This window comes from Staurois parvus, unplaced genomic scaffold, assembly GCF_062004578.1.
Source record: "Staurois parvus isolate SC_StPar_1 unplaced genomic scaffold, SC_StPar_1.0 ptg000989l, whole genome shotgun sequence".
Lineage (NCBI taxonomy): Eukaryota > Metazoa > Chordata > Amphibia > Anura > Ranidae > Staurois > Staurois parvus.
The window spans coordinates 101,011-113,970 of record NW_028318785.1 but is presented as its reverse complement, the minus strand read 5'-3'; the positions used below and the strand labels follow the sequence as shown (position 1 = coordinate 113,970).

At 44.5% G+C, this 12,960-nt stretch overlaps 1 protein-coding gene across 3 annotated transcripts in view; it reads right to left on the bottom strand.

Moving 5' to 3' along the window:
- LOC149441392 (solute carrier family 22 member 6-A-like) overlaps window positions 1–12,960 on the bottom strand; it is a 65,195-nt gene that overhangs the window by 49,424 nt on the left and 2,811 nt on the right. The window contains exons 2-3 of one of the 3 annotated variants that reach the window (XM_089657400.1): window positions 8,203–8,300; window positions 875–1,026 (exon numbers count right to left, since the gene is read on the bottom strand). Coding sequence is in view for 1 of the 3 variants with exons in the window: in XM_089657399.1 (XP_089513525.1) it covers window positions 875–1,240 (366 nt within the window). In the remaining 2 variants the exon portion in view is untranslated. Of the gene's footprint in view, window positions 1–874; window positions 1,241–8,202; window positions 8,301–12,960 lie in introns of those variants that run through there. The other 2 variants (XM_089657401.1, XM_089657399.1) reach the window with 2 other exon arrangements.

Sequence of the window (12,960 nt, the reverse complement as noted above, 5' to 3'; positions counted from 1 at the left end):
CTACTATAGGGCAGTCGGGAAGCGGTTAAATTGCAACATTGTATGATTGTAGTAGACTTTAGCTACTGAAAGTCACCAGTGTAGCCCTAGGCTAACTGCAATTTTCTTAGCATGATTCGGCTACTACAAATCACTCAAAAGAAAAGAAAACAAAAGGATGCAATGACAACCAACAAGGTATTCAGAACAGTCCCTGAGCAATGCTTCCAAGCTCTGAACTCATCATCCCAGGAAGTACCTGAAACTAAAATGGCAGAGAAGAACAAAAGTGTTCTGCACTGTGCAGATTATTATACCTATTGAAGAAAACTAACACAAACTAAAGTTCTGAATACACGGTGCAGCTGAGAATCCCTTATAATAGAATCCTACAGTTTTTCAAAGTATCAACAACATTGGTAGGTTCACACCACAGAAAGTGCATATGCATAGATGTGTGCTGGCAATGTACGCTGTCATGTGTTTTTGCAAGTGCTGGGGTGCATTGTCTCTGTGCATTGTAGTTTTTGTTTATTTTTTTTTATATTGCTCACTAATGCATTATATTGGTGTGAACTGTGACAATAAAAATCACTGGGACAGCTTTGACCTTTCAAGTTCAAATTGGAATTGTTAGGTGCAATTTTGTTTAGAATACAAGTAATGGTCTGTGCAATCCAGTGCTCTTTTTTTCTGTTCTAAAAATTACACGTGTAAACCTTGCCTACAATTTGAGTGAATATTTACTTCAACTATCCAATGATGTGCAGTAATAAGTACACCAGGATTTAAATTTAACATGATTGAATAATTGAAGTGAATATTCACAAATTGTGCTGTGTGAACATTCTCAAAGCTTTTATTACATCTAGAATCATCATGTTCTGTGCATTACCTCTGTGACGATAGTGGAGATGAAGGTGCTCTTGTCATAGACCCAGCCATCCTTACAGGATTCAGTGTTGTTTGTTGAAGTGACATTAGTCCACAGGCCAAGTTCTGCATTTCTGAACTTTATACAACTTTTGCTCTTCAGGTTGTCATCTGCTGGTATAAACATTGCAATGGTGCTAAAATTAAAAGAAACTGAAGCATTGTCCAAATGTGGAATACGACAGCGATGTAGGGGTACTGCAGCTGTAAAATTCTGTAGGAAATTATGTGAAGCCATAAACATCATAGGAAAGAGTAACATAGCAGTATTGAGAACCTGAAAACGACCCAACCCTCCAATGGTTTGTAGGAGGTCATTAAAACCCATTGCTACTTTTGTAAACGATGGGTTTACATCAGAGAACAAAACAGGTTTTTAAAAAATGATCCTTGTCAATGATTCTTATTTTTATCTTAGGCTGCAGCTCTAATTTGGATGTTATGACAACTGCCAATATTTAGACGCTTCAATATATGTTTTGGCTACCTGTAAAAAAAAAAAAAATCTATCCAATCCCTATGACTGAACAGATTATAAACATAATGGAGATTATCTGCTACTGTGCATAAAGCCACCCACATTCATTCAAATTCTCTCTCAATGTTAATACTAAATCTGGTTAAATCATTACTGACAATTTACAGGGTGATTGCAAAGTTAGGGAAAAGGGCAAAATGTTTTAACTAGTTTCAATTAACTATCATAATGTGGCTACAATATTTAAAAAAAATCATCTTTTGAACATCATTTAATGGCTATATTTACCTTTCAGAAAAAAAAATAAGGGGGAGGGGTGTGTGCTTAGCAACATGTTACATGTTACACCCTAAATACGGGTGTAACATGTAACATGTGTATAAATAAAGAGTGTGCTAATTATTCACAAAAATTGCAAGGATAAATAGAAATAACAAAATAAAATCCATAAATATAAACATAAATCCAGCCACCATAAACAGTGATAATCCAATATCAACTTAATGTCAATCTTGAAACAAACACCCATGTGCAAATCCGACACCAGATGAAATGAATACACTCACCAGAGCTATATGCTGATTAAATTATAAACCGGTATGATAGCATTTTGCTCTGGGAGCGATGATCTGCAGGATATCCCAGTAGAGGAACAGCAACCAATAGTGATCCAATCAGCACATATGGAACAGCTAGGCAGCATATATGGAACAGCTAAGCAGCAGTCTTCCAATAACATGGGCAAAGCTCGAGGAATAAGAAGAGATATGATGGTACAGTACGTTTAAAACCAATAAAATTGTATTAGTAAAGTATAACGCTCACAAGGAAGGTGTCTAGTCGACACCAGAAATGACAGCCTCTATAATAACACATCCACAAGGGAAAAAACCAAGGGACGAACCTCCTGCACCGCGATCTCACAGCCGACAGCTTGGAGGACCCTCCCGACGTCATGTCCACTAGGCCACACCCAATGTGTTTCGTCACTTGACATCTTCAACTCCGCCCCTTGAAGACGTCAAGTGACGAAATGCGTTGGGTGTGGCCTAGTGGATGTGACATCGGGACATCAGAATGACAAGCAAGAATGAGCAGGATAAGAGAATGGACAGACTCAATAGGAAATTACAGGTAAGAAAAAAAAAAAGGGGGTGGGGTTTGGGAGGAGAGGGTTGGGTATGCATGTACAGTCATGGTTGCTTGTCCAAGGAGGCCATAGGGGGTTATAGGCTCCTTTTGTTTTAAGGCAGCCGTTAATTGTTCAATCAGGTTTACTTCATTCATCACAGCCATCCACTGACCAACTGTTGGGGGTTCTGGGCATTTCTACCTTTGCGGAATACATATTTTAGCAGCATTGAGAAGATGGATGAAGAGGGACTTCTTCTATCTATGCCTGGAATGTGGGGTGAGGTGAAGCAAGCACTGCCATATTTCATCCGCTAGCAAAATATCTGTCAGTCTAAAGATCAGTTTCCAGACTGAGTCCCAGAAAGAACAGATAAGGGCACCTGTGCAGAATATGTGTAGTAATGAAGCGTCTGATTGTTGATCATGCCAACTAGTGAGAGAGACAGAAGGAAAATCTTATGTAAGAGCGTAAGAACACTATACCAACGTGATAGGACCTTATACCCCAGAAGGGTAGTTTCTTACATTCCTTGGAGTTCAGCTTTAAATTATTTTAGAAACCCATCAATGAATAAATTACAACAAACAACAAACGTTCACTTTATTTTAAAATTCCTTATTTTATTATGGATATTTTAACATTTTCTACCAAAGTTCAACCTTAATGCTACACCGATTATATTATGCATTACATGTAGTGTTTCACGACTTCTTGTAACTCTGTGAATATATATGGGGAATTGCTACATACATTGACTTTATTTTACAATCATTTATTTTATTATAAGCATTTTCAACCAAAGTTCACACTTAACAACTGTACTGCTCATGCAATACATATGCAGTGTTAACGTTTCTCTAAGCTTTTGTGACTTTCTGAACATTTAAATTCATATGTTTCTGTAGTTTTAGGCTCCATGCACACTGGCTTATAAAAACACCTCTAGAGTTCAGCTTTCTATCTGTTGCAGCATCTAATGTCATCCTATGTTTCCATGGACATTAGGTAGTCTAGAGGTGTTTTTTTAAGAGCAGCGTTTTGAGGCAGAAAAAAACCATTCCATTTTGTGTTTTTGAGAGCGTTTTTCTGTCAGAAAAAAATGCTAAATGCTCCTAAATGCTAGTACAAAAACACTTAAAATTGGTGTTTTTTTCCTGCCAAGAGCACTGGTGTTTTTTTTAAGTCAGTGTCCATGGAGCCTGAACTCCTGGATTAAAGTGTAAAATATCCTTGCATTGTACCCCTCCCCCCCCCTTTGCCCTGAACTGAAAAGCTTATCAACTTGCCCTCCAGACGATTTACCCCCCTTTCTGACCAGGCCATTTTTTGTGATACGGAGCTGCGTTACTTTAACTAACAATTGCACGGTCATGCAACACGGTACATGCATGAAATGTGTCTTTTTTTCTGACATATAGAGCTTTCTTTCAGTGGTATTTGATCACCTCTGCATTTTTTTTTTTGCGCTATAAACAAAGACCGATAATTTTGAAAAAAAAAAACCACAATATTTTTGACTTTTTGCTATTAAACATGTCCATTAAAAAAATTTAATTTTGTCATAAATGTAGGCCAAAATGTATTCTGCTTCAGGTCTTTGCAAAAAAAAAATCCCAATATGTGTAAATTAATTGGGTTTACGTGAAAGTTATAGCGTCTACAAATGGCGGTATAGATACTGGAATTATTTTTTTTATATTAGTAATGGCGGCAATCAGCGACTTATAAACGGGACTGCGGCGGGCATTCTGACCCTGGGTGGGAACTAACTGCCTCTGACATCCTCAGTGACACTAATACAATGATCAGTGCTAATGAAAAGCACTGACACCGTACTAATGACACTGGGCAGGAAGTTGTTACCTTTTGGGCGATCAAAGGGTTAACAGTGTGCTGTGTATTTTTACTGTGTGTGTTATGTGCGGTTTTACCTTGGGGACATGCTGTTTTGTATCTCTCTGCTGTGCAGAGAAATACAAAACAGCATGTCCTTGCTGGCAGGAGACAGACCTGTGTTGTTTACACACAGGTCTCCCTCGTTAGCTTTGCACTGCGATCGCTGGCTGCCGGCGGGGAATCTCCAGCCAGGACCCAGTGATTGACATGCCTAGCCGCCAATGGCGGAACGGTAGGGCAGTGCACATGCATATATCCGTGATTTTAAGCAGCCCTGCTACCCTGTAGCAGTACTTCTACTATTGGGTGGCGGGGAAGTGGTTAAACAGCTTTAGGGGTAGGGGAAGAAGGTAAAATAACTTATTTGAATGTATTTCAAACTGTTGTGTGTAATTAATATCGAAGATTTTCAGTGTAATCAGTCAGTCTGAATGAGCCGATTTGAATGGAGAAAAGTAGTCATTCTGCTGTTGTTGTTTGGCATAATCATGTGCACCACACTGAACATGTACTATTAAAAAAAACAAAGGAAAAAGTTGTCTGAGGAGATCAGAAGGAAAATTATAGACTGGCATGTCAACGATAAAAGCTATAAAAAAAAAACAACTATGCAGCTTTATGTTCCTGTGCTGCAAATATTGAGGAGTCTAAGATCCATGAGGGTGAAGCCATCATCCCTGGACATGGCCAGGAAAAGACAATCAAACCCAGAACAGTACAAATAGCAGACAAAGAGTCAAGGAAATATTTCAGAGAGATACAAGCTGAACTCCCTAGTCAAGGTTCATCAGTATCTGATGGCACTATCCATTGCTTTTTGAGATAGCAGACTTAATTGAAGAAAAACACAGGAGGGCTTCAAACCCCCCCCAAAAAAAGAAAACTATACCTACTGTGAAACATGGAGGAGGCTCATTATGATCTGGGGCTGCTTTGCTGCATATTGCACTGATTCCTTGAATCTGTGAAGGATACAATGAAATCTCAATATTCTTAAGGAGTTTCAGGTCATGAATTCTCCAACAAGATAATGACCCCAAACACACAGCTAGAGGAACCCAAGAATGAACAAAACACTGGAATATTATGAAGTGGTCTTAAATGAGCCCTCATCTAAATCTTTCTATAGAAAGAGATGAAACCCTTCAAACCTGAGAGAGTTGGAGTAGCTTTCTCAAGAAGAGGGGGCCAAACTACTGGTTAGCAGGTGCAGAAATCTCATTGAGAGTTACAGAAAACTCTTGTTTGCAGTGATTGCCTTGAAAAACTGTGCAAAAAAATATCAACTTAAAGGATATGTTCACCTTAAGGAAAAAAATAATAAATGCGCAGGTAAAAAAATGTGCATTTATTATTTTTGTCTACAGAAGCCTGGAAAGCATTGCACCAGCGATCAGCAGATCGCTGATGCCATGCAGGGCTCCTGCAGACCTGTCAGAATATCTACTTGCCATACGGGATTTACGAGCAAGCAGATATTCTGACAGGAAGCTCCACAGCGCCGTGGTAGTTAATTGAAAACTACAAGCCCACAGCCATTAAGGCTGTCGGGACTTGCAGTTCATTAATTCACGGAAGTCCTTGAATGAATGATGGGGCCGTGTGGGCAGAGCCCCTCACAGCCATGCTGTTTTCAAATTTGACAGCTAGTATGGGGAGAAGTCTCCCCGTACTGTCAGAGGGAGAGGGGGTGGCGGCTGCAGCTATGGGAACATGTTACACCCTAAAAACGAGTGAAAAATGTAACATGTTTTCAAAAGGCGAACTTATCCTTTAAGGGTCTGTAATGCCTAAGAACTGTTTTGGCCTTGGACCCTTTGCTTCTTGGGAAATTTTGACAATAAAGCATTGTTGCCCAAATGCCAGGGGCATGAGAGGTGACTGATGTAATATCTCTAAGCCAAAAGGAACGGAGTCACAAGATATTCTGTTAAGGGCAAGATAAAAACTTGTTTATGGAATGGAACGTGCTTATGACAGCTAGTAACCTTGCATTAGAAGATAAAAACCTGCTTAAAGACGTCTACTTGCTTGATAATTTAGAAATCTTTAAGTTTAGGGTAGATAAGAAGTTTGTGGTAGATGAGAAGCAAAAATGTGACTTTTCAGATAACAATGTGGGATCAATATGGTGGCTGAGCGTGACTCTTGTTATCCTCGCAGAACCCTTCTGCTAGCTCCTCCTGTGGTGGGTGTGGCGCCCACCCACTATTGAAAAACTTCCAGAAAAATGGTTTAAAAGCCGGAGGTCAAAGCAGGACCAAGTTCATGGAAGCCATTCCATGCTTAAGGGGACTCTCTGATTTTTGCCAAGGCTATATGGGCTCATCGATTGGTCACGCTTACGGCTTCCCCGTGACCACCTGGGCAGTATGGTTTTGATGGGATTTGTTCCTTCCAGCTTCTAACATAGCTTTGGTAATGTATTAATTCTATGCTGTGACTCTGTCAAATGATGTGTCTATTTCGTGCTGTAATGCTCACATTATTATTGGTGTGTGTTATTATGTAGATTGTGATGACTATAATATATATCCTCCTGTGTGTTGTGTGATAATAAAAGTGGAAGTTCTGACAGTACAAGAATATTGCAGTTGGATTCTGTAATTTCTTGGAGTGCCGGGTAAATGCTATGATGTGCAAAGGCAGGTGTTCATTTGGTAGATTGTCTTTCACATGCATAGAATATGTAATGGTTTAAATGCTGATTACAAGATACCTGTAAGACTACATGTTGTGTGCGTGTATATGACTTGCTTTTAGTTATTGCACCTAGCATTTCCCATTACAGGGTCCCATCCTTCCTGCACATTTAATTACTTATTTTACTATTTATCCCCTTCACGCTTAAGGGTAAAACAAATCTTAACATTTTGCAACTTTGACATGTGTTAGTGAAATTATACATATCATCACAACTACTTTGTGCATCCAGGTGGATTTTACCTTGTTTTTTTTTCAGGACAAATTGGGCTTTCATGGTAATGAATATCTCCTGATTTCATATTTGATTATCAAATTAAAACTGGCCCACAATAATAATTTTTTTTTTTTAAATTTAGCTGTATGTTGCTTGTTACTATCATAACCTACCACCAAAGAGCAACCCAAAATAATTTTTTCCAGCTCCTGATGGCAGCAGAAATACCACATATGTGTATGTCATTTGTTGTTTGTACCTGCAGTGCAGCCCAGAAACAATAGTTTCTTTTCAAATTTTTCTTTTTTTTTGTCCTACCTAAAACTAACACTGATGCAAAATTTTTTTTTTTTTTAACGCCTGACCTTTGACCCAAACACCAACCCTGGCACTGCCCTAGATCAAACCCTGATCTAGATATTTTTTCTTTTTTCTCTGCAAGGACAAAGAGAGATACAATGCATCTCTCTCCTTCATTCAGAGAGAAAGAAAACATAGGGGTGGGCTTCACAGTGACTGACCAATGTGATAGCCAATCAGAGGCAATCACAGTGATCAGGTGACCTGGAGTTGGGAATTCCAGGTCCCGATCATTCGTACAGGACCCAGGGTTCTCAGTGACCCCCGGCCTTTGTACTGGGAGTGCACCATGCGGCACGCTTCCAGCACAAAGATACGCAAATATGCAGCCTCACAGAAAAAAGCCCAGTTCAGTGAAGCCACGTATTTGTGTGACGTCGGCACCAAGGGGTTAAAATAATCTGTTGACTCAAAAGCAACGCCCTATTTTTTTTTCTAAATAAAGCCTAAGTTTAGCTAAAATAAAAAAAAACAAAAATCAGCACAATGGACATAACTTACAGGTAAGTTTGATATGTTCTTGTATTGATTCTTCTTCTTGTAGGAGAAATCTTCCTTCCGTCCTAAACCGTCATCTCTGGCTTCTATAAATGGCAGATCTGGAAGGAAAGGAATCTCTGGATGAGAGCTTCTGACAGCACTTTAGCTGTATTAACTCCCACAATACTGGAAGATTACGGTGGCAAGGATGCAGTGGTGTATTTTGGTTTTGTGCTGCCCTAGGCAAGACTAAAATCACCCCCCTCCCCATCTAAATTTGTCCCACCCCTTCCTGTTTAGGATCCACCTCTTCATCTGTAAACCCCACCCCTTCTGTTTTAGGCTCCACCTTTCCTATTAGAGTTCCACCTCCAGGAGTTTGTCAGAGACTGCAGACAAGATACAGGAGACGGACAGAGACTGGACAGGATACAGGAGACGGTCAGAGACTGTGGACAGGATACAGGAGATGATCAGAGTCTGCTGACATACTATAGGAGATGGTCAGAGACTGTGGACAGGATACAGGAGACGGTCAGAGATGGCGGACGGAATACAGGAGATGGTCAGAGACGACGGACAGGATACAGTCAGACACTGAGGACAGGATACAGGAGAAGGTCAGAGACTGAGGGCAGGATACAGGAGATGATCAGGGTCTGCTGATATACTAAAGGAGATGGTCAGAGACTGTGGACAGGATACAGGGGATGGTCAGAGACTGAAGATATACTACAGGATATGGTCAGAGACTGTGGACAGGATATAGGAGAGATCAGAGACTGCGGACATAGTACAGGAGACAGTCAGAGACTGCAGACAGGATGGAGGAGACAGTCAGAGACTGCGTACAGGATACAGGAGATGGTCAGAGACTGTGCACCAGCTGGATAGGCCTGGTCTATACCAAGCACTATAGATATCTGGTTTGCCTACACGCATTAGATGGGTGCTGCACAACCTGTTAGACCCTGAAGCCACTCAAAGAGTCTAGTCTACATCATGCTTTCACTAATATAGTTAAACACCCAGCACCTCAGAGAAGACTCACATACTGCGCCTCCTAGTAAAACGAGTAGAACCTCGAGATCTTCATAGACATTGTGCCCTTTATTGGTCATGATCAGGACTGGGACAAAAAATAGGCCTGGGCACTTTGGACTGAGCAGCCCAAAGCCCAGGGACCCTTTCCTCAGAGCCTGAGGGCGGAACGAAAGGGTCTGGTCGCAATAGCGGCCTTTGCGACCCTCTTAGTTTTGCCACATTTTTACAATTTTATTTTTTTACATTTTTTGTAGGAGGGAAGGAAGAGAGAGAGAGGGTGGAGAAAGAGGGAAGAGAGAGGAGGGAGAGAGAGAGGGGGGGAGAGGGGAGAGAAGAGAGAAGAGGGGGGAGAGAGAGAGAAGAGGAGAGAGAGGGGGGGATGAGGGGGGAGAGAGAGAAGAGGAGAGAGGGGGGAAGGGGGGAGAAAGAGAAGAGGGGGGAGAGAGAGAGAAGGGGGGAGAAGGGGGGGGGAGAAAGAGAAGAGGGGGGGAGAGAAGAGGGGGAGAGAGAGTAGGGGGGGAGAGAAGAGGGGGAGAGAGAGAAGAGGGGGAGAGAGAGAGAGAAGAGGGGGGGAGAGAGAAGGGGGGGAGAGAAGGGGGGAGAGAAGAGGGGGGGAGAAGAGGGGGGGAGAGAAGAGGGGGGGGAGAGAAGAGGGGGGGAGAGAAGAGGGGGGGGAGAGAGAGAAGAGGGGGAGAGAGAAAAGAGGGGAGGGGGAGAAGGGGGAGAGAGAGAAGAGGGGGAGAGAGAGAGAGGGAGGGAGAGAGAAGAGAGAGAGAGAGAAGAGGGGGGAGGGGGAGAAGAGTGGGGGGAGAGAGGGAGATGGGGGGTGAGGGAGGGGGAGAGAGAGGGGGGAGATAGAGGGGGGAAAGGGGAGAGAGAGAGATGAGAGGGGAGGGGGAGAGAGAGAAGAGAGAGAGGGGGAGAGGGCGAGAGAGACAAGGAGAGAGAGAAGAGGAGAGAGTGAGAGAGAGAGACGAGGGAGAGAGAGAGAGAAAAGGAGACAGAGAGAGGAGAGAGAGAGAGAGGAGAAGAGGAGAGAGAGAGAGAAGAGGAGAGAGAGAGAAGAAGAGAGAGAGAAGAGGAGAGAGAGAGAAGAGGAGAGGGAGGTAGAGGGGGAGAGAGGGGGGAGAAGGGGGAGGAGAGCGAGGGGGGAGAAGGGGGGAGAGAGAAGGGGGGAGAAGGGGGGAGAGAAGGGGGGAGGGGAGAGGGGGGAGAGAGGAAGGGGGGAGAGAGAGGTGGGGGGGAGAGAGGGGAGGGAGGGAGAGAGGGGGAAAGAGAGGAAGGAGGGGGAGAGGAGGGAAGAGAGACAGAGGAGAAGAGAGAAGGGAGAGAGAGGGGAAGAGAGAGAGGGGGAAAGAGCGAGAGAAGGGGAGAGAAGAGAGAGGGGGAAGAGCGAGAGAGGAGAGAGAAGAGAGGGAGGGAGAGAGGGCGAGAGATAGGAGAGGGGGAGAGAGAGAAAGAAGAGGGGGAGAGAGGGGGGAGGAGAGGGGGGAGAGGAGGGGGGGAGGGGAAGGGGGGAGATGGGGGAGAGAGGGGGAGGAGAAAGGGGGGAGGGAGAGAGGGGGGAAGAGAGAGGGGGGGGAAGGGAGAGAGGGGGGAGGGAGAGAGGGGGGGGAGAGAGAGGGGAAAAGAGAGGGGGGAAGAGGAGGGGGGAAGAGAGAGGGGAGAAGAGAGAGGGGGGAAGAGAGAGGGGGGGAGAGAGGGGGGGGAAGAGGGGGGGGGAAGAGAGAGGGGGAAGAGAGAGGGGGAGAGAGAGGGGGGAAGAGAGAGAGGAGAAAGAGAGAGGGTGAAGAGAGGGGGGAGAGAGGGGGAGAGAGAGGAAAGAGTGGAGAGGGGAGGAGAGAGAGAGGGAAGAGAGAAGGGGGGAGAGGGGAGAGAGAAGAGAGGAGGGGAGAGAGAGGAGGGGGGAGGAGGGGGGAGGGAGGAGGGGGGGAGGGGAGGGGGGAGGGAGGGAGGAGGGGGGAGGGAGGGGGAGGGGGAGGGAGGAGAGAGAGGGGGAGAGGGAGAGAGAGAGAGAGTGAGAAAGAAGAGGGGGGGAGAGAAGAGAGGGGGGAGAAAGAGAGGGCGGAGAGAGAGGGGGAGAGAGAAGAGAGAGGGAGAATGGAGAAAGAGAGAGAGAGGGTGATGGAGAGAGAGAAGAGAGAGGGGGGTGGAGAGGGAGAAGAGAGAGGGAGAAGAGAGAGATGGATATAGGGAGAGGGGAGAAAAAGAGAGAGGGATGGAGGGAGAGGAAGAGAAAGAGAGAGAGAAGGAAGGGAGAGAGAGAGGAATAGAGAGGGAGAGAGAGGAGAGAGAGAGAGGAATAGAGAGAGAGAGAGAGAGAGAGAGGAGGCTGGCTGGAAGTGTGAACAGGGCAGACACAGGAGGAGGGGCAGCTTTCTTCTCCTCTCCTGTCTGTGTGAGGGGGGGACTGTCAGAACTGGGGACAGCATATGCTGACAGATCCCCTGCAGTGCTGGAGGGGGGGGGCGTGGGGGAGCATACAGGATCTCATGCAGGAGATGGATAGGAGAGGCGACCAGGCGGCACATAGAGCAACCGAGAAATGCACAGTCCTCTATGTGCCACCCGGCCCCCTCTCCAGGCGGCCCCATGGCTGACAGGTTCTCTGTCTCCTCACCCATCCTCGCCGCCGAGCACACACACGAACCCACCAGAACACGCCCAGCTCTAGCACACACAAGCACGCCCCCCTGGCCAAGCACAGCCATTTGCCGTGAAGGCACTGGTCCCTTCTGCCTGGGGGCGATGCCGCCCCCCCTGAAAAATGCCGCCCGAGGCAGATGCCTTGTTTGCCTCGTGGCAGATGCCTTGTTTGCCTCGTGGCAGATACGCCCCTGCAAGGATGGGGTTAGAACAGAGGAAAATTTTCTCCAAAAAGAAGAGTAATTAGCACAAGGGATATACAATACTGGGCAAATGTTTTAGGCAGTTTTGAAAAAATGCTGTCAATTAAGTATGGTTTCAGAAATAGAAGTGTAAATAGCTTATTTTTTACAATTAACAAAACACAAAGTAAACGAACAGAAGAGAAATCCAAATCAAATCAATATTTCAAACCAGCATCAATTCTTCTAGGTGCACACAGTGCTTGGGCACAGAGTTTTTGAAGGAACTCGGCAGATAGGTTGTTCCAAACATCTTGGAGAACCACAGATCTTCTATGGATGTAGTCTGCCTCATATCCTTTTGTCTCTTCATGTAATCCCAGACAGACTTGATGGATTTCTCAGCATTAAGGACACCATTGTTCCTGACTGAATCTCCCAACTCCATTTGCAGAAATGCAGCCCCAAATTTGCAAGGAACCTCCACCATACTTCATTGTTGCCGGCAGACACTCATTATTGTACAATTCTCTTGCCCTTTGAGGAATAAACTGCCTCCTGCTAAAGCCAAATATTTCAAAGTTTGACTCATCCCGAGCACCTGCTGCTATTATTCTCCACCCCAGTTCCTAAGTTTTTGTGCTGAGACTTCTTTGTGGCCAGACTTCTTTGGACAGTAGATGGGTGTACCTGGGTCCTACTGGCTTCCACCAGTTCTGTGCTGATAGCACTGGTTGACATCTTCCAATGTTGAAGGGAAACAAACACGATGGGTTTCTAACTACTTGCCCTCTGGAAGGTTTTACTCCCTTAATGACCAAAGCATTTTTTTTGCTATTCAGCACTGTGCTACTTTTGCACTTTTTTTACATTTTTATTATAAATATGAAAATTTTAAAAAATATAT